General features: G+C 35.5%; 1 protein-coding gene across 2 annotated transcripts in view; it reads right to left on the bottom strand.

Moving 5' to 3' along the window:
* The window catches only part of HMGCLL1 (3-hydroxy-3-methylglutaryl-CoA lyase like 1), a 148,188-nt gene that overhangs the window by 13,825 nt on the left and 110,639 nt on the right, over positions 1-23,724 (bottom strand). Inside the window, exon 8 of one of the 2 annotated variants that reach the window (XM_073006078.1) lies at positions 6,164-6,951. The exons of the other annotated variant lie outside the window; for it this stretch is intronic. Coding sequence (XP_072862179.1) covers positions 6,865-6,951 — 87 coding nt within the window. The 3' untranslated portion in view covers positions 6,164-6,864. Of the gene's footprint in view, positions 1-6,163; positions 6,952-23,724 lie in introns of those variants that run through there. 2 annotated transcript variants of the gene reach the window in all.

Genomic DNA, 23,724 nt, shown 5'->3' on the forward strand with positions numbered 1-23,724 from the left:
GTTAACAAAATACTGACTATATGCCACACATATTACTAAACACTTTAGATGCATTGCTTCATTGAATCCATATAACAACTCCAGGGGGCAAGGTGTGAATTAGGAAAAGAACATTGACAAATCAAAAAGCTTCCTTTTCTTATGAGACTTTCTGAAAAGTTTCCACACAAGTAAGCAACATTAGCAAACAACTTCAGACAGTAAATATTTGTTGTCCTAGCGATTGTATTTCTAGGAAGCTAGCCCAAGAAGACAGCCAGAAATACTCAGATTTATGTTCAAGGATGAATTTTTTTGTAATATTACTCAATATTAACAGTGAAAATAAGTTCATAGGTTAAATGTCCAAAAATAGAGACAGAGTTAATAAATTACATAAGATTGACTATTATGAAATAGTAAAATATTTCTGTATAATACAATATTATATATACAAAAATATAAAATATAAATATATAAACAGTACAACCTTATATATACACAAATATATGAAAAAATGAATAGGATAAAATGGAATATAAAAGAACATGATACTAACTATAGTTCCATTTATTTGTGTTTCTAGATTTTTTTCCCAATCCTTTACAATAAATATATACCACACATATATTTAGGACAAATGAACTTTATTAATAAAGGTCTATCTACTTTTTTTCATAGTCATTTCCTTCTTCTGCCACTATCATACCCCCAAAAGCATACTGGTCTATCTCAGGCTCACATGACTTCAATTCCATTCAAATTCTATAGATGATTCATCTCAGAATCATCTGCTTTTGCCTGTTGTTGATTGGATAATGTTCCTATCACTTTGCTTCTGTAGCCATCCATGTTCTCTAACATCTTGGCATAAAATAATTAGACCAGTGCTCCTCAAACTGTAATGAATATATGGTTTCATTTAATAGGTCTGAGGTGGTACTTGGGATTCTGCATCACTTACAATCCTGAATTATGCCAATACTACTTGTCCCCAGAACACACTTGAGTGGCGAGAGACAACAGATCTTCCTGGAAACATCTCAGATGTTAATATATCCAGCTTCAGTCACAGTGGCTCCCTCCTGCCTCGTGCAGTATTTCTTAGAATGGTATCATCCGACTATTGGAATCACCTGATGTCCTAGTTAAAAATGCAAAAAGGTAGAACCTAAAAAGGTGCTACCCCCAAAACTGATTTTTTCTTGTAAAGTATATTTGTTGTTTCAAACTCCAAGATGGTTTTTATGGATAAAAAAATTTTGAAAATTTCTAACCTTGTGGCTGAACTGTTTACCTGTGGCAGATAGAGCTAGTTCATTACCAAAAATCTGTTTCTTCTTCCAGGACCCTCAGCTAGCTGACATTACCAAGCTGCCCTGTACTTAGGTATGGATATGTGACTATAGTCTAGCCAATGACATGCAAGCAAAGTGATACAGGCCATTTCTAAAACAAGTCTTCTTAGAGACTACAAGCATTCTTCTTCTTTAATAGCCAAACGCAGATGACATTGAGGCCTTAGGGCGTGGTGAGCCACAAAGTGGAACTCAGGAAGCAGCCTGAGTTCCTGAATGACCACTTGGAGGAGACAACACACCCATTTACCAGGAACATGTGTGATGGGCTATTAAATCAGTGAGAAACAGACATCTATGTGTTGGAGTCATTATTCATTTTGAGGTGTGTTTTTATATCAGCATGGCCAATTGGAACGGATATGCCAATTGATAAAAGGTTAGATTAAAATCTGCCACTTTGCTAGCTGCTTTCTATGTGTTCCACATTTTTAACTTTTTTCCGCTTATCTGCCTTCTGTTAATTGAATGTTTTATGATTTTAATCTCTTCTGTTGACTTAATATTTAGATTTCATTAAATTGTTTAGTAGTTGTCCTCTCATTTATAATATATATCTTTCATTAACCATAATCTATCTTCAAATAACCAGTCACACATAGGGAAGGAGCTTCTAACAGTATGTTCTCAATTCCTTCCATGTAGCCTTTGTGTTCTTGTCTCCCTATCTGTTACTTTTACATGAATAAAGTCATAATATATTGCTACTATTTTTTTACTTTAGGTAGTCAGTTATCTCTTAGAGCAATCAAAAATAAGGAAAAGTGATCTAATCTTGACTTATTCCATTTCTGAGTTCCCTGAAGGAACCTGGCTAGAATAAAAATGGCAGAGATTCAAATCTTGGTTTTTGGTGAGCACTCACTTTTTGGAGGTGGGAGAAAGAAGATGAGTTAATGAAAGAGACAAGGAGTTCAGGAGGAAGTTCATTGTGACAAGCCAGGGTAGAAAAAGTTTCTCTAAATACATACCACAGTGATGAGTGCAACAGATGGTTAAGGAAAATGACAGCTGCGAAAATCCACTGGATTCATGCCATTGACAAATTTTGAAGTTGATCATTTCAGCAGAGTGGGAGGAGCGGGTAGAGCTGGCAGTAGATTTCACAACAAATGAAGCGCATACAGCCTACTGCTTAAGAAGTCAGTTTCAGAAGACAGACTTCCATTTGAACCTGTTGTGCCATTTTAACTGTGTGATTTTGAGAATATTGTTCAACCTCTCTGTCCCTCAACTGTAAAATGAGTATAATTAGCAGGCTTGTTGAGGATTCTATGAGATCTTTCATGGAATGTGCTTATCACATAGGTTGGCACATAGCAAAATGCTGGATTTTAAAAGTATATGACAAGGATGTAGAGGCAGGCAGAGGACATGTGATAAAAGGAAGAAGAGAGTTGAGGAAGAAGTTGAGGGGGGTATGTGAATAGAGAGACATCGAGGTTATGTGAGACATGTAAGTAGAAAACCATAAAAGACAGAACTAATTAAATGGAAGTAAGGAATGATGCCACAAACAGAGGAGAAAATTAACAAAGAAAAACTCTTATAGTTTAGGATGAGTTTTGGGACCAGGGCAGAAACAAGGAGGTGAGCCAGGAAATTAATAGAAAAAAAACTGTCCTTTGAGTTAGGGTGTAAGGAGAGACAATATATGTCCCTTAACAGAGAGATGTTAAAGGAACAAGGGCCCTGAAGCTTTTGTAGAAAATAACCAATCTCAAAAAGAGTAATTGAGTTCATTGGCTGAGAGTTCTACAAAGAGTTCATCTCATTTCTAGCTAACGCTTACTTCTTTTAGACTCAGCTCTGCCCTGCTCTCACAATAGTTTTCAGTGTGTGCACGAAGAGAGGGGGATGGAACTAATGGTTATGGGGAAGAGGAGTAGGAAGAGAAGGAGTGAGACCATAAACAATATTGTACTGACAATATCTATTCAGGTTGGAGGTCCCCATGTATTTTTCATACTAATCTGCAAATCACAGACTTTTACAACTAGATAATTTAGCCAAAATCCCTTATATGTTTAATGATTGATTGATTTAAAATGAATTAAGCCCCATAGTTCTTAACAAAGTGCTTTTGGAGGTTATCAAAAGTCACATAGGGCCGGGCATGGTGGCTCACACCTGTAATCCCAGCACTTTGGGAGACCGAGGTAGGTGGATCACCTGAGGTCAAGAGTTCAAGACCAGCCTGGCCAACATGGCAAAACCCTGTCTCTACTGAAAATACACAAATCAGCCGGGCATGGTGGTGTATGCCTGTAATCCCAGCTACTCGGGAGGCTGAGGAAGGAGAATTGCTTGAACTTAGGAGGCGGAGGTTGCAGTGAGCCAAGATCGCACCACTGCACTCCTGCCTGGGCAACAGAGTGAGACACCATCTCAGAAAAAAAAAAAAAAAAAAAATCAGTTATGGGCAATTATAGTGATGGATATAGAACTTAGGCCTTTCTGTTCCTGGAATTTCACTAGGAGGTAGGAGGTAAATCACTTCCAGTCCCAAGGTAGATGTTAGTGGGAGACCTGCCTAATGTTGTGAAAATACAACTAAATGTTAATAAGTTTTTTTAAAGTATATTAAAAGACAAAAGAATTGAAAACAGTGGTTCTGACAAAGAATGAGCAATGTTATAAATATTAATAAGCTAGGGATGGCTTGTGAGAATGTACAGACCAGATTTTTAAAAATAGTCAAAGCAACAGGCAGTGTATATTAGCTTCATGATGTCTGGAATTTCACTTTATCTCATTCCATTATACCTTCAGCATATGGCATAATACCCAGAACATAATAAGTTATTATTCAAATATTCTTGAAGGCATAATTGAACAAATAATGAATATGGCACAATACTGTATGTAATATCAAAATTAGGGTGCATATAGGTGCATATATGGTAAAAATTGAAGACTACAGCACTACATGTTTGAGGACACAAAAATAAAGGAACATTTGAGTGGATCACTACCTATCTCATTTTCTCCTTAAACCTTCTTCTCTTGGGAGTGCCTCTCATAAAGAAGGGTTTCTGGAACTGCTCAGTGACTTTTATTAATCTTGGCTGCAGCTGATTGGACCTAAATTTGGTCAATCACAGTCTTCTCACCCAGACTTGGAACAGACAAAGACAGAATCCATCTTTATAAGAGGTGAGATGTACAGCAAATGAGCTGTGGACCAGTAACTTTTTCCATGAATAATGAAGAGCAGAGAAATTCAATCTCTAGTAAAATGAGAAGTGAAGAATAGGTGAATCAAGGAAACATGGCCTGAATTTCAGACAGATTTTCAGTCCTTCCTAAGGTCCAGCTTCATTCCCTCACCAGCTTTGTTTTTGGAAGTGGGGACTATTATTATGCTTATTTTATAATTGAGGAAACTGAGACACAGAATTTTAATATCATATATAATGTTATATGTTTGGTAAAAGGTAAAGCCGAGATTCAGAATCAGGTAAAAAAGACTTCTAAATCTCTGTTCACAACTTGTGTGCATAATTTCTCCAAGAAGTTTCCATGAGACACCTCTGTGTCTTCATAATAAATTTTCCGTTTCTGTTTAAGTTAGCCTGAGTTGGCTACTGTTGCTGGGAAACAAATACTGGTAACTAGCATCATTAAGTTAATGACCTGGCAGAGAAGATATTCATTAATACAAATAACTTTAATATAAAGTAGAATGTGGTAGCTATTATGAGAATTATAAACAAAACTGTTCAGAAACACCAGTGAGATAGTTTATATATTTTGTAGTGGAGCAAGGAAGGGGAGTGGAGGAGAGGAGGGATAGTGAAAATGTTGTGAAATAGTTTGCCTCTGAATTGGGCTTTGAAGGATATTGACAACGGTGGGGAGATGGTGTGGGAAGAGGTATTCTACAGAGAAGAAGCAATGTGGAAAATCATACATACAATGAACATGCCAAGTATGTACTAAGAAGATTTTAATGAGATGTTTATTGTAGGGACTTTGGGGATATGGATGGAACACAGTTCCTGATCATGGGAGGCCCTGTGCCTTGATATAGGATATGAGCTTTATTCCCTAAGAAATGAAGGTCTGTCTAAGGTTTATGAATAATCATGCCATCATCAGCCCTTTGTTTTTTTTCTAATTTTCCTAGCAAGGGAGCAATAATTGAGATGGATAGAGGCTGAGAAATATGTAAGTAGAAACGTTTGTTAGAAAATTAGTGCAATACATCAAATCATTAGTGATGACTATTTAAAATGAAGCAGAAGAAAAAAAGATTGTTGTTAATAAATTGAGATACATTTATAAGGTAAAATACTGTCAAAATGAATGAGGAATGATTGAAGAAAGAAATACCATTAAGAAAGCACTGAGATTTCTAGCTTAACAACAACTTAGTAGAGGGTGATCCATTAACTGGAGTGGGTTATAGAATCATTTTTAGTGAAAGGTGAAAGTTGCTTTTTTGAAAATCATTATAGACATAGAAAACTGACTATTCACCACATGATGTTTCCTGAAGCATTCCTAATTATTCAAAACTAATTTAAATTCATGTTTATCTTTCATTAAATAACTTTTTTTCCACTTCCCCATTTGCAGTTGGAGTGATTTCATGTCTTCAGTAATGTTTACATGTATAGTTAAACATTCTTGTAACTCAAATAATTGGACTCCATTGGTTAGTAAAATAACTTACAAAGTGACACAGTGATTCCTGGGTCTCTAGAAAGAGCACAAGGCTTCCCATTTGCCGAGTACCAGGGGTGGGGGCAGGAATAATGAGTGATAGGAATTTCATATGGGTTTTGTGGAGCCCCATAACAAAGGCGACTGACTTGCTTTCAAAGGTGTATACTGGAGGGCATAGAAGACTCAGAAGCTCAGCATCCAGCTGACTGAGGTAACAGGGCAGCAAAGGCTGAGTGAGATACCTAGCCAGTGGCTCTCAGGTAACTTCAAAGAATACAGAACCCTCAAACCTGGCATAGAAAGCATACAACAATTTCCCATTTTCCCTAGAAGAGCTGAAAGATCACTGGTAGGTATGAGGGAACTAAAATCACAACCAGGATGTGGTACAGAGTATGGGCTAGAGTTGGGTGGATCATGGTTTGGGTACTATCACAAGGACAGAGCTGAATGGGCCAGATAGTCACAGCTCAGGGAAAACAAGGGAGGACTAAGGATGTTTGCAGACCAGGTAACTCCCCACTAATGCCAGGATGATACTTAAGCCCTCTTCAAACTTAGCTCACTCATAGGAGGAAGGGGAAAGAGAATAGGGGGAACTTGAAACCTGTTTTAAAGGAGAAGTGGCTAAGCAGATTTACACATGTATTCCATCATTTATTAGGAGACATCTATTTTGCAAAAAATATATTTTGCATATATTTAAACTTCAGAATTCATTAAACTGGACACTACTGCGTTTTTACATAGATATAAAATATTATTATGTATGATATAAAGTACAAAATATATTACAGGCCAGGCACAGTGGCTCATGCCTGTGTTCCCAGCTACGAGGGAGACTGAGGAGAGAAGATCACTTGAACCTAGGAGTTTGAGGCTGCAGTGAGCTATGATCACACCACTGCACTCCAGTCTGGGCTTCAGAATGAGACCTCCATCTCTAAAAAATAAAAAATAAAAACGTATAGAATATTTTATGATATTACTTCCTTATACGAGTATTACCATTCACATTCTTATTGTTAATTTCAAATAGCTCAAATTCAACTTGATTTCTAAATGACTTACCAAGGACCTTGCTAGCTTGAGACCCACCATTGATCAAAATATCTAACAAGATATTTATGTTAACAATGGTATTAATTTTTTTTAAGCATTGGGTACAACTTGGAGGAAGAGGGAAGACTGTGAATACATAAAATAATTTTTTTTCTGCCACTAGAAATAGTCCAGTTGAAGGCACCCGAAATGGTTCAGTTGAAGCCAGTTATTCAAAGAAGGTAGGAAAATAAACATAAAGTATAATTACAGTTAAATATGTAGAAGAGGAGCAGATTTGGAGAAAACCCGCATATCTAGAAAACATAATCTAATCCATGGTTGAGGCAACTGTGGATATTTGCCTTGGAAAAGGCTCAGAGATAGATGAGAGTTGTAGTTGCATAGTTCAAGATCATTATGTGGTCAAGAAAGCCGACATATTCTGTGTGATTCCAGAGCCAAATAGACAAATGTAGATTTTGGTTGATTATGGGGGATAACTCTCTAGCCATTTAATGCTGCCCAAACACAAATGGGTTAGCTTTCAGAATAATGATCTCCTTGCCACTGAAGTATTAAAAGACAATCTAAAGGTTGCAGAAGGAATCCCTTCTTCTGTTAGTGAAGCCATCGGCTTTGATGGCTCTAGGATTTTCTCCAGTCCTACAGGTTTCTATGAATACATATTGAAGTTGGTTTGCTCAATTTTATCTAATTGTGTCATCAAATTATAAACATACCCAAATAAAATTAGAATATTAAGGGCTTTTGCTATTATAGTTTTGGGGCAACAGCATTATTGTGATAGGTTCATTTCCTTGGCATCTGAAGATATGACATACAAATGCTAAGCAAAAACATAGTGAGAAGGTCACATGCATATAAGCTTCCAAATGGCATACAACCATGATGGCTAGTGCTAACAGTCAAGGAAAAAAAAAAAGTCATATAAGACATAACTTAAAACATTTGCTGAAGATTCTCATTGAGGAGTGCCAAACCCACACATATTTGGTGTTGTAGCAAAGCGGCCAAATCCCACTAGGCTTACAAAAGCTTCTGTATAACCTGAAACATATTTTACGTTTCTGTTTTAACTTCAACGATCCAAAATACCTGAAATTCAATGTCATCCTTACTTAAAAATGAAAATAGATAAGAGAGAACAACCTTTAGATATGAGTCAAATTCAAGTGCTATTTGACTCACAGGCTAGATAAAAAACACATGGGGTATGCAGGAAAATACACAAAATATTAATCATGGACAGATTAATATCTAAGGAACAAGAAGAGTCCTTTCTTGTCCATCACTTCTTTGCTCTTCATCACAGGAGACTGATTCCTTCAGGATGCATTTCCCCATTTCTCATATCAGCTGGATTCCTGCAGAGTTCAGCCAACAGTAAGCTCTGGTGTTAGGAAGAAGTCACAATATTTCCCACTAACAGCTTTAGATGGTATCTCAAGTAGAGCCCATATTTTCTTTGTGGCCTCCAATGCCTTCTGTTGACCATGGACAGGCCCGTCATGGTTCCAGCTCTCTCACAGTGACTCTGGATGCTGGGCTCCAGTAACGCTGCTTCTTTCTTTGTCCATCCAACCTATAGGACTCATTGCAATGGTGGTTTGCTGCTATTGCTAATCTCCAGGAGTGCCTCCTTAACAGTGAGGTAAACAGGGTGCAAATTGTAGGAAGCCACTCAGGAACTCAGTTGGTCAGCAAGTTGAAGATCATCAGCACATGAGAAAGAGTGCCTCCTAAAAGTTGTGTTCTAGTTACCTGGTTTGCCTTACCCTATTCTGGGTCCTGCTAACCTCTGGGATGCTTTTTTTTGTCAGATGTTCAGTTTTATACTTTTCCTCTCACCTGTGTTTCCTACATTCAATTATTTTTGTGTCTTCTGCTTTCTGACTGATCCCTGAAAAATCTAATCAGCCTTTCCAAGGAGTTGAATCTTGAATTATTTTCTACCAAACTCTTATCAAAGGCAGATTGAGCAAAGTGATAATAAACAAAGGCACTTTATGAGATTCACTGTCCATCCTCTTCTAAGTATTTCAGTTCTATCCTTATGCCAATTTCAGCAGAAAATTCTGGATCTTGTTAGCCAGACTCCTGCAGAGATAGCTTCCTTGAATCCCATTTTCAGTTTATTCAAAGTCGTGACAATAAATAAATATATACATACATACATACATAAAAGTCTTGTGAAGGATGACTTTCCATCCCCCCACATTTATTCTAAAAACCCCTACTGGAGACACTGTCCATTTATTGTACTACATTATATATTAGCCAGGATAAGTAGGTTGAGTTATTAAAGCCAAGAAAAGGGCTGGAGAGAAATTCATTGGTTCCCTTAAGTGAATTATAGATGAAGTTTGGTTGGTTAATCTTGGGAAACACTGAACCAGAGACTCCAACATGATCCTTCTTCCTGTCTCTTTCTTCCCTTCTTTCTTCCTTCCTTCTCTCTGTCTCTCTCATCATTTTTTTTCTTCTCTGTGTGTTAGCTTTATTCTTTCAAGTTGGCTATACCAAAAGTCACAGAGTTTTATATAAGAGAAAGGAACTCTTTTTCATAAGCTCTAACTAGAAAACTTTTGGGAGACTGATTTTTATTAACCCACCTTGAGTCACACATCCATCTGTGGACCAGAAATTGAAGGCAGTACACTAGTATACGAAAATTTCCCTCACTGGGGCCATGAGTGTACTTTGTAAGCTAGACATTATGGGAGGAAGGGAGAAGGATGCTGCAATTTCTAGGCCCTCACTAGAACCACAGGTTTGGAGTGATGAAGACATGTTTTCCTAGAAGTGGGGTATATTTTGAACATACTAAACAATAAATATTCACTAGATACCTTTTCTAGAAACTATTCAATATATTCTATTGAAAGTTTAACACCAGAAAAGGATTTATTTGTGTTAAATTCTCATGTTTTTCCTTAATCCTTAAGTCTTTGTTTTTAGGAAATTTAAAATGACATGTAATGCTTGCTAGTGGCAAGTATTCATCATATCATTGAACAGATATTTATTGAGTTCCTATATTGTTCTAGGTGCCACGTATACAGTAGTAGAAAATAAAGCATACAAAATCTATGCTTTCATGGAGCCAGTTTTTAGTGGGGAAGAAAAACACTTATGAAGGCTGAACAAGATAATGACGACACAGGAAAGCAAGTGACAGGGTAAGATGCATGTGTGACTCAAGGTGGGTTAATAAAAATCACTCTTCCAAAAGTTTTATTCAGATAAAGGAGTATTTGAGCTGAGACCTGAATGAAGTGGGAGGTTATCTATGAACTGGTCTGAAATAATAGTATGTTAGGCAAAAATGAAGACGGTCAGAACAAATGCTTTGACAAGGAGGAGTACTGGTGTGTTTAGAGAGAATTAAGGAGACCACTGTGCTTGGAGTAGAGGCAGTCATGAAGACAGTGTTACAAAGTAATATCAGACACATAGCAGGGATGTGTCTTATGAATAAGCATTTACTAATCAAGTCAGTATCATTAGTGAATCACTTTGGAATCCCCACTAGCATTTTTTAATGATAAGAATACAATAGGAAATATTATATATTTGTGCATTGCACTTTCTTCCATATCACAAAAGGCTTTGTTGTTTGATAGACTACAGTGTTTTGGATGAGTAAAGCACATGTACCAGGGAGTATGCTATGGGCCTAAGCTGATACAAAGCCATTAACAAATTAATTTTGGTAATTTGGGTCACATGTATACTTTCTTGTCCTATAAAGTATGTTTAAACAAAAATATCCTGTATTTTATAACAGAAGATTTTAGCTTCTTACTAGAGAACGCAATATGAATTTTGTAAATATCTATTAGTTGAATGAGTTCAAATTTCACAGAGCAGCCTCCTCTCCTGTCAAAATTAGTACAGAATGATAGCTTTTAGAACAGCATTTGTATTTATGTCAGCTAAAGAGTAAATCACGCAATCAGTCAATCTGTACTAATTATTCACTCACAAAAGGCTTACCACATTATCATATTTAAGATGTAGCCCTTGACTCAAAACAACTTAGAAGCTAGTGGAAAAGATACAACGTATACATGAATAATTAAAAGGGAGATTATGAGAGGTGTTGATTCAGGCCAACTAGGAAAATATTAAGAGTTTAATGGAGAAGAAAATTATTTTAGACTGTTTAAATTGAGTCAGGTTTTATAGAGGAAATGACATTTGAACTTGGCCTTGAAAAGTAGGGAGATTCTACAAGCAGAGACTGAGGCATGGGGAGCAGACCTTAAAAAATATAAACAATGTCAATGACTGAACTTGTTAGTAGCAGTTTCCTGTTTACTGATGTTTGATGTTAACTCTGACATAATGCTGGATCCCTCCTGCTATGTAGCACAATTTGGTACAAGTCTCCCAAAATCCTATTTAATAATTATTAAAACATATTTATTAAGTGGTTTCTATGTACAATCCACTGAGAGGGATACAAATAAGAGTAAGATGCAGTAAATTGAGATGTATAAATCAGATGCTCACTAGAATGAGTTTTATATAACCTTATGATGCCTATACATACACACACTTTTCAAATTTCACTCAAATGTTATATTGTTGAATATGCAGATATCCAGATAAATATATAGGTAGATAAATATATATACACACACACATATATATATACACACACACACATATGTATCTGGCTATATAACTCTGTATATGTGTGTGTGTATATGTTTGTATTTTTGTTACATTGTAGAGCAACTGTTTAACTTTGAATTCTCACTTTAGAGAAACTTCATTTCAGCTAATGTCTATAGAACATCTGTAAGTACTATGGCATTTCTTAATAAAAGTACGTCTGTTATTGCTCAGTATTTTAGGCTGGTAACTAATCTTTTATCAATTACTCACAGATCCCATGTGTCCAGGAGGAATATATATCAAGAGTTTTGAACCATTTAACAAATGCATGCGTGCCTCTGTAATATATAGCTGTGTTTTATAAATTTTAGAGAGGTAGGACTCTTCCAGGCAGTCTCTCACTAAGGATTACAAATGTAGAAAACTATACACAAAATGAAGTACAATAAAGTATAGCTATATTCGCAAAGGCTAATTTATTTTAATACATATAAAACCAAAAATGTCATTTATTTTCAAGTTGGTGTTTAGCTCTAAACTAAATAATTTACGTATACAATCAATTTATTTCACATTACTGGAGACAAATGCCCAGAAATTGAAACCTATAGAAAGCACTAAAGTTCAATTTTAATCATATTTTAATCTGTTTTTATCAACCACATCTTTATAAACATTATTACAAAAAGTACATGTTTATTATGTAATAAATCTTCATGTTTTTCAAGACCAAAAAAGCTCTTCTTGTAAATCATAATTCTAAATATTTTGTAAGTCATAGATTCCTCTGAGAACCTGAAGAAAACATGATATCCTATTACTAGGAAAAAATTACATACATAGACACATGCTTAAAATTGTATATGTTTATCTGATACATGGCAAAACACTTTTCTAAAATAAATCTATTGAATTCACTTAATTGTCATCCATATCTAAAGGTAAGGGGGACAGTATTATTCTGTTGTTACTTGAGCTCTATAGTCCAGATATACAACGTTTTTTTGTGTCAGTATTTTTTTACCCAGCAATTTTTGAAATTTAGTATGACAGTAACTTTTAATGTCAACATTGCTTATTTATTGTTATAACACTAGCAACAATGAAATATTTATTTGACCACGTAAAGTAGGAAATATCTAGGAGACATATAAAATATAAGACACAATATCTTTTCATGAAAAGCAACTTAATGTGTTTTATTAAGACTCTTGCCCTTAGGGTGCTGCTACAGGATTTGGAACAAAAATAATTTAACTCTCTGCCCTGAATGTAGGAAAAAAAATCTAACTTGTATTAAACAGCATCTATTTTGGAGTGCTTCGTTGACAAGCAATGTGAACATTCTAAAGAATAATGATCTACTATTTATTTTTTTTAGTAATCTAGACCGTCATCTAAGGAAGTAAAGATTATTTTTTATTGTTAATGCTTTTTTTTGAAGAGTCAAAAGAAAAAAATATGTGGAACCCAATGCTTAGCTTTCTGAAATTTACAACTGGGAGAAACACATATACAGCACTTTTAAAGTTTAAAGAAATGAAACAAGAAAGGCAAATCACATTGTAATTCTCCAAGTAAAATAATACTATGTCCACCAAATAGTATTGTTACCATGAAAGTCTGGCTAGAGTTTCAATGCCTGGATGGGGGAGACTGCGATCAAATATATGAAGATGCTGCTAAATTTGAAATACAGTAAGGTTTAGGCAGAATACTTGGAATATGGTAAGAATAAGAATATAACTGACTTATTTTTTCACGTTGCTTTGACTAGTAAATGTACCTGCTAAAAACTGGTTTGTTTTGGTATTTCATTTAAAATTAAAATCATCCTGTAAACAAGAGAAGGTAACCATGATTTTATCAGAACTTAAAGCACCATGAAATTAGATCAAGATATATGCAAAGTAATAGTTTGTATTTTAAATGTAGGTACACTTGATTTGACTATTTAGACTGAAATAAACTAAAATGTACTCAAGATAGTCAATAAAAAAGTGATTACTCTGGATGTTCCAAAATATATACCTGTGAAGAACTACTCAATAGCACCTTGCTAATGAAAACAATAATATCTCTAATTTTAGAAGAAGACAAGTAGCAGGAAAAAAAGAATATAATTCAGGTTGGTTGTTAACTAATATGGCAGTAGGCTTGTATGATTCATTGTGGTCCATATGAATGACGTTCCTACCAAATACAGCAAATCAACACCAAACAATCTTTCCAGACCATCATATATGTCATATATTCATGTGATTATGGGGCCTTTGGGTAATTCTAATGCCAAATTCTGTCAAAAATTAGAATAAATAAGGAAGACTATATGACAATACCTCATAAATGTGGAAATGTGGTAAGAAAGACTGCTTTGCTTCTCTGTGCTTACCTTTCTAAAACATGAATTACTCATCGTCTCAAATGCTACCATCTGCTTTCTTGGGACCTTCCCTTTCTTAAAACTCTCATCTTTATCTGTTGCAACTACATATGAAATAACTTCCTCCCTTCCTATGCTCACCATGTATGCTGGTTTTCTGTCCTTGGGTTTGCTCCCTTTCTCAATTATACCACATCTTAGCTGTCTCCCCTGCCCCCATGACCTCTCGAATTCTCCTCTCTTCCTCACATATCTGCCTTCACACCCTATTTTGGGAATAACAATTGCATGATTTTAATTTGTCCAGAAATTTAAATTTAAATTTTCTAGAGACTTAATTTTTCTAGCGACTAAAGTTTCAAAATATAACCCATATATATTGTGCCAATAGAATCTTATAAATTATTTAAATGTATCCTTGGACCATTTAATGAAAATGCCAGCCATCTTTACCTGCGCTTAGGTAAGCTGCCATAGAAAGGTCTAATAATTATTTTGAACACACTTAATATTAAACTACTTATACAAACTTCTTATGTTGTAGGTATAACTCACATATATCAGTTTTCTAGGTATTATATTGCTGCTATTCATTTCTACTATAGACTTCTCGGGAGTAGTTAACTGCAGACCGTGTAGACACAGCCCTGACTCCATCACAATTAAAAACATCGTTTATGTAAAGGAAAGTTGTGCATGAAAGGTACAAGGAATCTCCCCAGAACTGGAACAATATGTAGGGTCAAAACTCACAAAGGAGTTATGCTGGGCTTTTGGTGTTGAGTCCAATCTTTTCTTTTTTCTTTTCTTTCTTTTTTTTTTTTTTTTTTTTTTTCTGAGATGGAGTCTTGCTCTGTTGCCCAGGCTGGAGTGTAGCAGCACAATCTCAGCTCACTGCAACCTCCACCTCCCAGGTTCAAACGATTCTCCTGCCTCAGCCTCCCGAGTAGCTGGGACTACAGGCACGTGCCACCATGCCTGGCTAATTTTTTTCTACTTTTAGTAGAGATGGGGTTTCACTATGTAGGCCAGGCTGGTCTCAAACTCCTGACCTCAGGCAAATCGCCCACCTCAGCCTCCCAAAGTCCTGGGATTACAGGCGTGAGCCACTGCACCCAGCCCCAAACAGTCTTTAGCTGAGAAGAGAGATAAATGATATATGAAAAAGTGGCCGTTACAATGTGAAAATTGCATAGTTTTTAAAAAATAAATTAAAAAGATGTTATATTTCATGATTTAAGTTATTTACTCCTACACCTCAGGTTCCTTACTTTAGAACTCTCTACTAAAGAGAAAATTCCAGAAAAGTTATTCTAAAATATACAAATTTTCTAACAGCCCCCTGATGTAAAATAAATTCTAATACAACTGCTTCAAAATACAATAATAGAAATATAACATTTTTGGCTTAAAACATTGGGGCAACTGCAGACCTTCACGTATTTAAAACAAAATGTCTACTTTCTTCTTTTCCTCAATCTAGTAACCCCTAGGCATCTTTCCAGATGGAATAATCACGGAAAGAAAGTGAGCTTTGTTTTTTGTTCTGTTTCTGATTGAGCTGTCCGTTTTTCTGCTCCACATATTCCTGCTTTCCTGAGAGAACAGTTGGGATATACTTTCAGAATAAAATATTTTCAAGCTCTTTTGAATGTTTTAAGTCTCAACTCCAGGGCAATATTTTGTATGTAGAGAATTGTAAAAAAGGAAGAAAAAATGAGAATATAAAACAGGTGGAAATCCAGAAACCACCTAATGCTTTAGACTAAAATATCTTATTTTGATAATAGCTTGTTTCATTCCTCACTTGTTCATACTCTTTGAATTTAAAATATTAAATTGGTAAAGGAGCTCTGTAGAATTGCCTAGAATAACATTTTAAAAGTTATGCATGTTGAAGGTCAATAGCTGTGAATAATATTAACATTAAATTCCAAGAAAATTAATTCTTGTAATTTACTAATGTATAATATCAACTGAAAGCATAATTAAAACTGTCTATGTCATTAGATTTTTATAAAGATAATTTACTGTCTTAAAAAACTCACAAGATTATTTTAGATAAAAATATTAGACTCCTAGTTGCAAACAGAAATCAAATTGAAAAGGAAAAAGTGAAAGATGTAAAAATTCAATCCTGCAACCATAACACTAACTAATGTGACTTTTAGTGGTTTAATTATTTTTTGAGTTTGAAAGGCCATTTCTACTGCTAGGCTTCTGTGTACATGCATGGATTACCACCTACAGGATATTTTTAATCAATATAACCTACTACCAAGTTCTCCAAAACACAAGCAAATTGCATGACAATAATTAGCCTCACAGTTCTGAATTTAATTCAGATTAACAATCTATTCAAGATTAATGATTAAACAACGTCTCCTTGTAGATATCTACAGAGGCTCCCAAAATTTCCTACAGGTAAACTCAAATTCCTACCAGTTTAAGAGTTTTGACTCTCAGAGTCCAGGCCTTCCCCTACCCTTTCCTTCTTTCCAGCCTTTTGGAATTACATGTTGCTCCTCATCTCATCCCAGGCGCTGTGAGCCTACCTTGGTTTCAGGATAGAATCAGTCCTGGAGGCTGCTTTATCATAATTAAGTCTTTCAACCTGATAAGGCAAGTTCTCTTCTCTTGTTCTAAAATGTGTCTTGTTTACTGTGTGCTCTTTACTCCTTTTTGAAGGTTAAATTTGGTCATCAACTTTCACGAACAAGACTGCTAGGGATTTCATTTGGAAGTTTATAAATCAAAATCGGGGCAATTGCCATCTTTAAGATACCAAATTCGTTCATCTGTGAACATTATATATCTAGTCATTTATTCTGATTTATTTGTATTGCATTCAATAACATTTTGGAATTGTGATATACAAGTTTTACAGCAAAGGTTTTAGTATGTATTTGGTTTAAACACACACCTGGTTTCCTCTAGTACTTTATTGTTTTTGCTCCTAACTTGAATGTTATATTCTTGTCTTATGTTTGATTGGTTATTTCTCTGTAGAAACACTGTTATTTTGAATATTTTTAACTGAAATTTTGTCAAATGTTCTTATTACTATAAATATACACATTAATACATATGTCCATTAAATATAGAGCCATTACTGCACACACCCAAAAAACAGTTATCTTTATTGCAAATGATATGATAACCTATATGAAAATCAAAGAGAATACATTTTATTATAGATAATAAATCATTTGCAGATATAGATAATTTTTGTATTCCTAATTATTTTGTGTCATTTATTTTTCTTATTTTAGTACATTGGCTTAAATCTCTGTAATGCTGAAACAGTGATGGGTACCTTGCTTGACTTCTTTAATTGATACTATTTCTAAGAGTTAATCATTAAACATGATATTCATGGTAAGTTTTTGATAGATACCCTTTATGAACTTCAATTGGTTCCCATTTACTCTTAGATTATAAAATTTTGTTGTAAGACAGTGTTTAGTTTAATCAATTTTTTTCTGTGTTCCTTAAGAAATGTTTTTCTCCTCTAATCTGGTAATGGTCTGATTATGTCAATTCTCAGAGACTGAACTAATCTTTCATTTATTTCTGGTATAAACCTTACTTGGCAATGTATTCATCCTTAGGAGATTCCATTTTGTAACAGTTTACAATCAGTGACACTGAAACTCTCTCTTGTTTTCCTTTAGAATTTTTTTTTTCTTTTTTGTATTTCCATGTATATTCATCTGTGCTTTAAGGATTGTCTGAATCCAGAACCACTGCCCTTAATCTTTATTGTATAAGGATATTACTAATAGAAGTTAACAATTTTCCAAAGACATATCAAGGTAAAAATAAAAGTTTGCTGAAAGTATGGCAGACTGTAAGATTCTAGACAACATGGTCCATTTGTAGAGATCTTGATTTCTGAGGCCTGATAGTATTGAGATCCAGAACCCTGCAAGCCTCTATGGGAAGTGGGGCACGAATTTAAGCAAGATTATGCCTGATGGTCTTAATTATTTTGACTAATCAAGAGGCAATATCACTAGCCATGCAGGGGAAAACATGGTTTTGTAGGAAGCTTGAAGAGGGATGAACCTGAGAGCAGTAGTAACTGAAGGGAATGAGAGAGGCAGCATCAAGAACAAGAGCTTCGTCAAGTTCCACAGGAAACTGATGACCAAGTTCCATTTCTTTGAGCTAATTTGAGAATCTGCTTTGAAAATCTGCAATGACCCTTATGCTTTGCCTCTTCTATTTCTCCTGCCCCTGGCATAACTTAGGCCCAAATGTCTGCTCTGGAGGACAGTTATGCATTTAACAAATGTCTCTACATGACAACATTTGATCACTGGTCACCTAGTCACTCATGCAAAAAGTATGCAACTCAGCTGTTTCTTCCCTCTCTCTGGTCTTTCATGTTAAGTCAATCTTGAGTTCCTACTACCTCTTAAATGAATTTCCGGTATGCCCTTTACTCCTCTCTACTGTGCACACCTTACACTCAAGACCTTCAATATCTCTTTCTTGATTAACTGAAAGAGTCCATGATCTAATCTGTTTTGTCCTATGTTCCTTAAATCTACTTTCTATAGATTTACTAGAAAGAATTCTAAAACACAAATCTGAAGTGCAAATAGCATTTCCCTGCTTAAAACTCTTGTGGTCCTCCATCACCTGCTGGATAAAGTTCAAGAGTTTTACCCTTATTAGCGAGGCCTTTGAAGTTTTGGCATCAGAATGTGTTTTTCAGTCTCATCGTATATCATTGTCTTACATGACATAATTTTAGCATTGTTTAAGTTACCATTGTCTTGAACTTGATGCTTCAACAACATAATTATTTCTTGTAAATTCCCCTACACTGTTTCTAACCTCCGTGGCCTTACCATAATGTCTTTTTAGCCTGGAATCCTTGTCTATAAATTAGGTAATTCTTCCTCAACTCAAGGCATTGATTCTTCCAATAAGCCACATTTCTGAAGTGAAATTATGGCATCAACTAATAAAGGTCTCACTTTAAGAAGCTCCTGGACACATGTAAACACATTTATTCTATGTATTCCCACACGTGTAGATGAACTACATTGCCTCCATGTAATACAAAAGATATTATTTCTATGTGAATATTTTCATGTTTTTTGGCAAATGTTTCAACCAAATTCATTTTAGGCTTATGTACAAGCATGTGGAAATAAGTTGCCATGCCACCTGAGTGGATATTATTATATTGCTGTTCCACCTTATATCCAATCCCAACTAGAACTAAATTATATACAGATAAGAGCCAGAGTTCAGTTAAGGAAAATTGGCACACCTAGAAACAGAGAGCTTCTGAATTTTAAATCACTTTGCAAAGACCCCCAGAGTATACCCTCATTAAGTGCAAGTATGCCGTTCATTTTCTATCCCTAGCTCTGATGGCATCAAGTAATCATCTACAATTCCAAAGGGAAATTAAGTGAGTTAAAACAAATTGCTCATCAGGATATAGAAAATGGAGTGTTTCTATTGAAACTATATCTTGATAGTATTGAATCATTCCCTGAAGATAGGTGTTGAACATAAAGCATATACTATATGCTAGGCCCGGTGGTAGAACCTACGATCAACTGTGATGCACAGTCCTTCTCCTTACTAATGGGTGGTGCATTGATATGTAAATAAGCAGTGGAGATACTATGTGAACAGCACACTGTCAGGTGAGGTGCCATGTGGTACAGGAGCACAGCTTAGAAGCACCTCTTCAGGAAGTCTTTCTAAATTATGACTTAAATAGGCATTGTCCAGAGGTAAAGAAAGTGAAGTGCACCATACAGAATGCCTGTGTGAGGCCCCCAGTCCAGGGGATTTGGGAATGAGAAGGAGCATGACAGGAGACAAGGCTGCAGTAGCAGATTGAGGGCAACCTAACAAGGATTGGGATCTCTTTTGCAGACTTGATATTAAGGTCGCAATGGAGCCACTAAAGGCTGTATGCAGTACTTGAGTTCTGTCTAACGATGTACATTATAAGGTAACAATAAATTTAGGTTTAATGCTTTTTGAATTTTTAAAAAATGAATGACCTGATAGCATCTCCCAAATACAAACACGTCCCACCATAAAGTTATAGAACAACCAGTCAAATCTAGCATCTAGCAGAGAACAGTGCCTTATGAGAAGGTGCTCAATAGATGTTTGAGGAATTCCTGTGAGGAATACAAAAATGCTGTCATAATGAGATGTGTCAACTTCCAATTAAAATTCCTATCTTTTAGACTCAGGATTGAGAGAAAGCAGCCTTCTAGTGGAAAGGTAGAATGAGTGAATGACTGTTCTGATTTTAATATGGAGATTAGATTGACTGTTAGCTGGGGAAATGGAGCCAAAGAGAAGGGCAAGAAAAGCTAACATTTCTAGCGCCTAATATGTGCCCACATTCATTTAATCAACACAACAGCTCACAAGTATAAACTTCAAATTCAAATTTTGTTTTTTTTTTTTTTTTTTTTTTTTAAAGACTGAGTCTAGCTGGTCGCCCAGGCTGGAGTGCAGCTGCGCGATCTCGGCTCACTGCAAGCTCCGCCTCCCGGGTTGACGCCATTCTCCTGCCTCAGTAGCTGAGTAGCTGGGACTACAGGTGCCCGCCACCACGCCCGGCAAATTTTTTGTATTTTTGGTAGAGACAAGGGTTCACCATGTTAGCCAGGATGGTCTCGATCTCCTGACCTCGTGATCCGCCCGCCTCGGCCTCCCAAAGTGCTGGGATTACAGGCGTGACCCACCGCGCCCGGTCCAAATTCAAAACTTAAAGATGAGAGAACATGGAACATAGAAAAATTAAGTAATTTAAGAAGACAAAATCAAAATTTAACCATAGACATTTAGATTTTAGAGGTAGCGCTTGTAACTATGCTACATTCTCCTTTTTACCACCTAACATACACCAGATAGAATCAGGAAGAAAAAAAAAATCATGAGTTGATTTACCAGAAGCAATAGCAGAACTTTATTTCCTTTAATTCGCTTAGCTATGCACTTATTTATCTATGTGCATGTTTGACTAGAGACTACAAAAGATGTTTGGAGATAGGGGAAAGAAAATTGGTTGAATAGCGCCTATTTAGCAGGGAACTATGTAGGCCTCTATTTAATTGTGCAGCATTTCCTTTCTTCTCTAATTAGTTTTCTGAGTTTAAACCCAGAACTTTTGAGGTAGTATTTTGAAATTAGAACAAATATTAATGCTGAAAAGAGGAATTAAGTGGAATCAATAACAACTGGAAAAAAAAGAAAAAAGGATTGTTTAAACAACCAAAAGAAAATCATACAAGATAGAGACAACTTCTATAATTTGTTGATCTTGAAGCCTGACATTTATTTAAGAAAAGCCCATAATATGGTAAGTACAATTTTTTTGCTTCCCATCTACATATTCACACATCCTAATATATTTATGCAGTAATCCTAAAGGTCACTTATTGATAGCACATATATATGTGTATATATATGTATATATACTTATATATATACATATATGTATACTTATTTATGTATATATAAGTATGCGTACATATATACTTATATATATCAAGATAACTAACTTCATATACATACACACATATACATATATACGTATACATATGTGTGTGTATATATATGTATGTGTGTGTATATATATGAAGTTAGTTATCTTGATTTCCTTGATTATATGTAACACAATGGAAAGGAGGGAGAAAAAAAGAGAAGGAGAGAAGAAATGCTTGAGCAAGCATGGAAGTTAGCAAAGTCGCGAGGAAAGGAAGAGAGGATGAGGAAAGAGAATAAATGACTTGCTGCTGCTCACTGATTTTCACTGGCCTAATGGAACCAATGTAAAGGTGGACAAATTATAAAACTCAAGTGTAAATAAAGAATCCAGGGGGCTTCTTATGCATGGGGTTGATGCAGGTGCATATTCATCTTTTGGCACATTTGGGAAATGAAAGTTCTATTCCATATTCAAATGCCATTAAGTTATTTACAACTAGATCTGGAGGTTTCATATTTATCATCATGAAGTATAAAGCCAAGTGTCCCTTTTTCAGGAGCACCAAAGATTAACCGATTAGAATGTTTTCCACATGTCCATTTTTACTGTCAAGAGAATTTTAAAGAAGTTTTCCAGCTTCCGCAGCTGAGCCAGATGTCAGTGTGTCCCACAGTGTAATGAAATTGGCGGAGTAGCCTTCTCATGACCCTGGGGTTGTTTTATCAGGGATCACTTTAATGTCTAAGAGTCATTCCTTGCTGAAGACTCTAAAGTTTTGGGTCCAATCTGCCACAATTACAGAAATATGCTGACTTGGTTGAACCACTGAAACCAAGAAATATTTCTTACAACTTTTCTCACATCGCACTATAATTGTTGTTTGTGTTGGCACTAGAATAGTACAGGGTTTCATTTCCACTGTAAGTTTCCGGTCTCTGGTTTCAGAAACATCAGCAGAGAATATTTTACCAGCCACATTTTTTGTTGTGTAAACAGGTCCTGGTGATTTACTCTGTTGGTCTCTTCACTGTGTTCTCAAATGACCATGGTCTGAAAGATATCAGATGGACACTTTCTAAAATAACTTCAGGAGTTAGCACAATGTTTTTCAAATAATGTAATTCATAGCTTTGGTTCAGGAAATCTTGGCAAAAAGTCCTAAAATAGTTATATTGACATATTTCATTTTTTTCTTTAACTTTTAAATTTCTACTACCATTAATATAACAATTATATTTAAGGTAGACACAGTTTAAAAACACAATACAATAAAATGAACATAATTTAGTTACCATGCAGTTTATGAAGTAAGAGTATGTATTCTGTTTTCACACTGCTAGAAAATACCTGAGACGGGGTAATTCATAAAGGAAAGAGGTTTAATTAACTCACAGTACTGTGTGACTGGAGAGGTCTCAGGAAACTCACAATCATGGTGGAAGGTGAAGGGGAAGAAAGGGAAGTCTTATGTGGTGGCAGGAGAGAGAGCGTAAAAGGGGAACTGCCAAACACTTTTAAAACCATCAGTTCTCATGAGAACTCACTCACTAGCATGAGAACAGTATCAGGAAAATCGCCTCCATGATCAAATCACCTCCTACCAGGTCCCTCCCTCAACACGTGCAGATTACAATTAGAGATGAGATTTGGGTGGAGACACAGAGCCAAACCATATCAAAGCATTACAATATTTTAGAATCTCCATGTAAACCTTCCTTCATTGAATGACCCCTCTGTCCCAGAAAATTCCACTTATCATTCTCCTGTTGTACTTTAAAATGTTACAATACAATATGATTGGTAAATTTGTCTGTTTTTGGACTTTGCATCACTAGAATATTACTTTATTCTTCAATAACTTGCTTTGCCCACCCATTATTGGGTTTTTCAGTTCAACCTGTGTGACTGAACATAGCTTTCAGTATTCCTTGTCTTGACTCCATGATTTTTAGTTGTGTGAATATGGCACAGTTTGATCCAATTCCTTTGAGGTGAAAAACAGTTTCCGTTTTTATCATTATAAACAATTCTGCTACAAACTGTTTTTCTATGTCTTCTGCTGCATACAAGAGATTTACCAGGAATATACCAAGGAATAAATTGCTGGGTCATAGAGTACACACATGCTCAAATCACCAATATATGTGAGAGTTTCTGTAAGT

The sequence above is a fragment of the Chlorocebus sabaeus genome, chromosome 17, assembly GCF_047675955.1.
Source record: "Chlorocebus sabaeus isolate Y175 chromosome 17, mChlSab1.0.hap1, whole genome shotgun sequence".
NCBI lineage: Eukaryota > Metazoa > Chordata > Mammalia > Primates > Cercopithecidae > Chlorocebus > Chlorocebus sabaeus.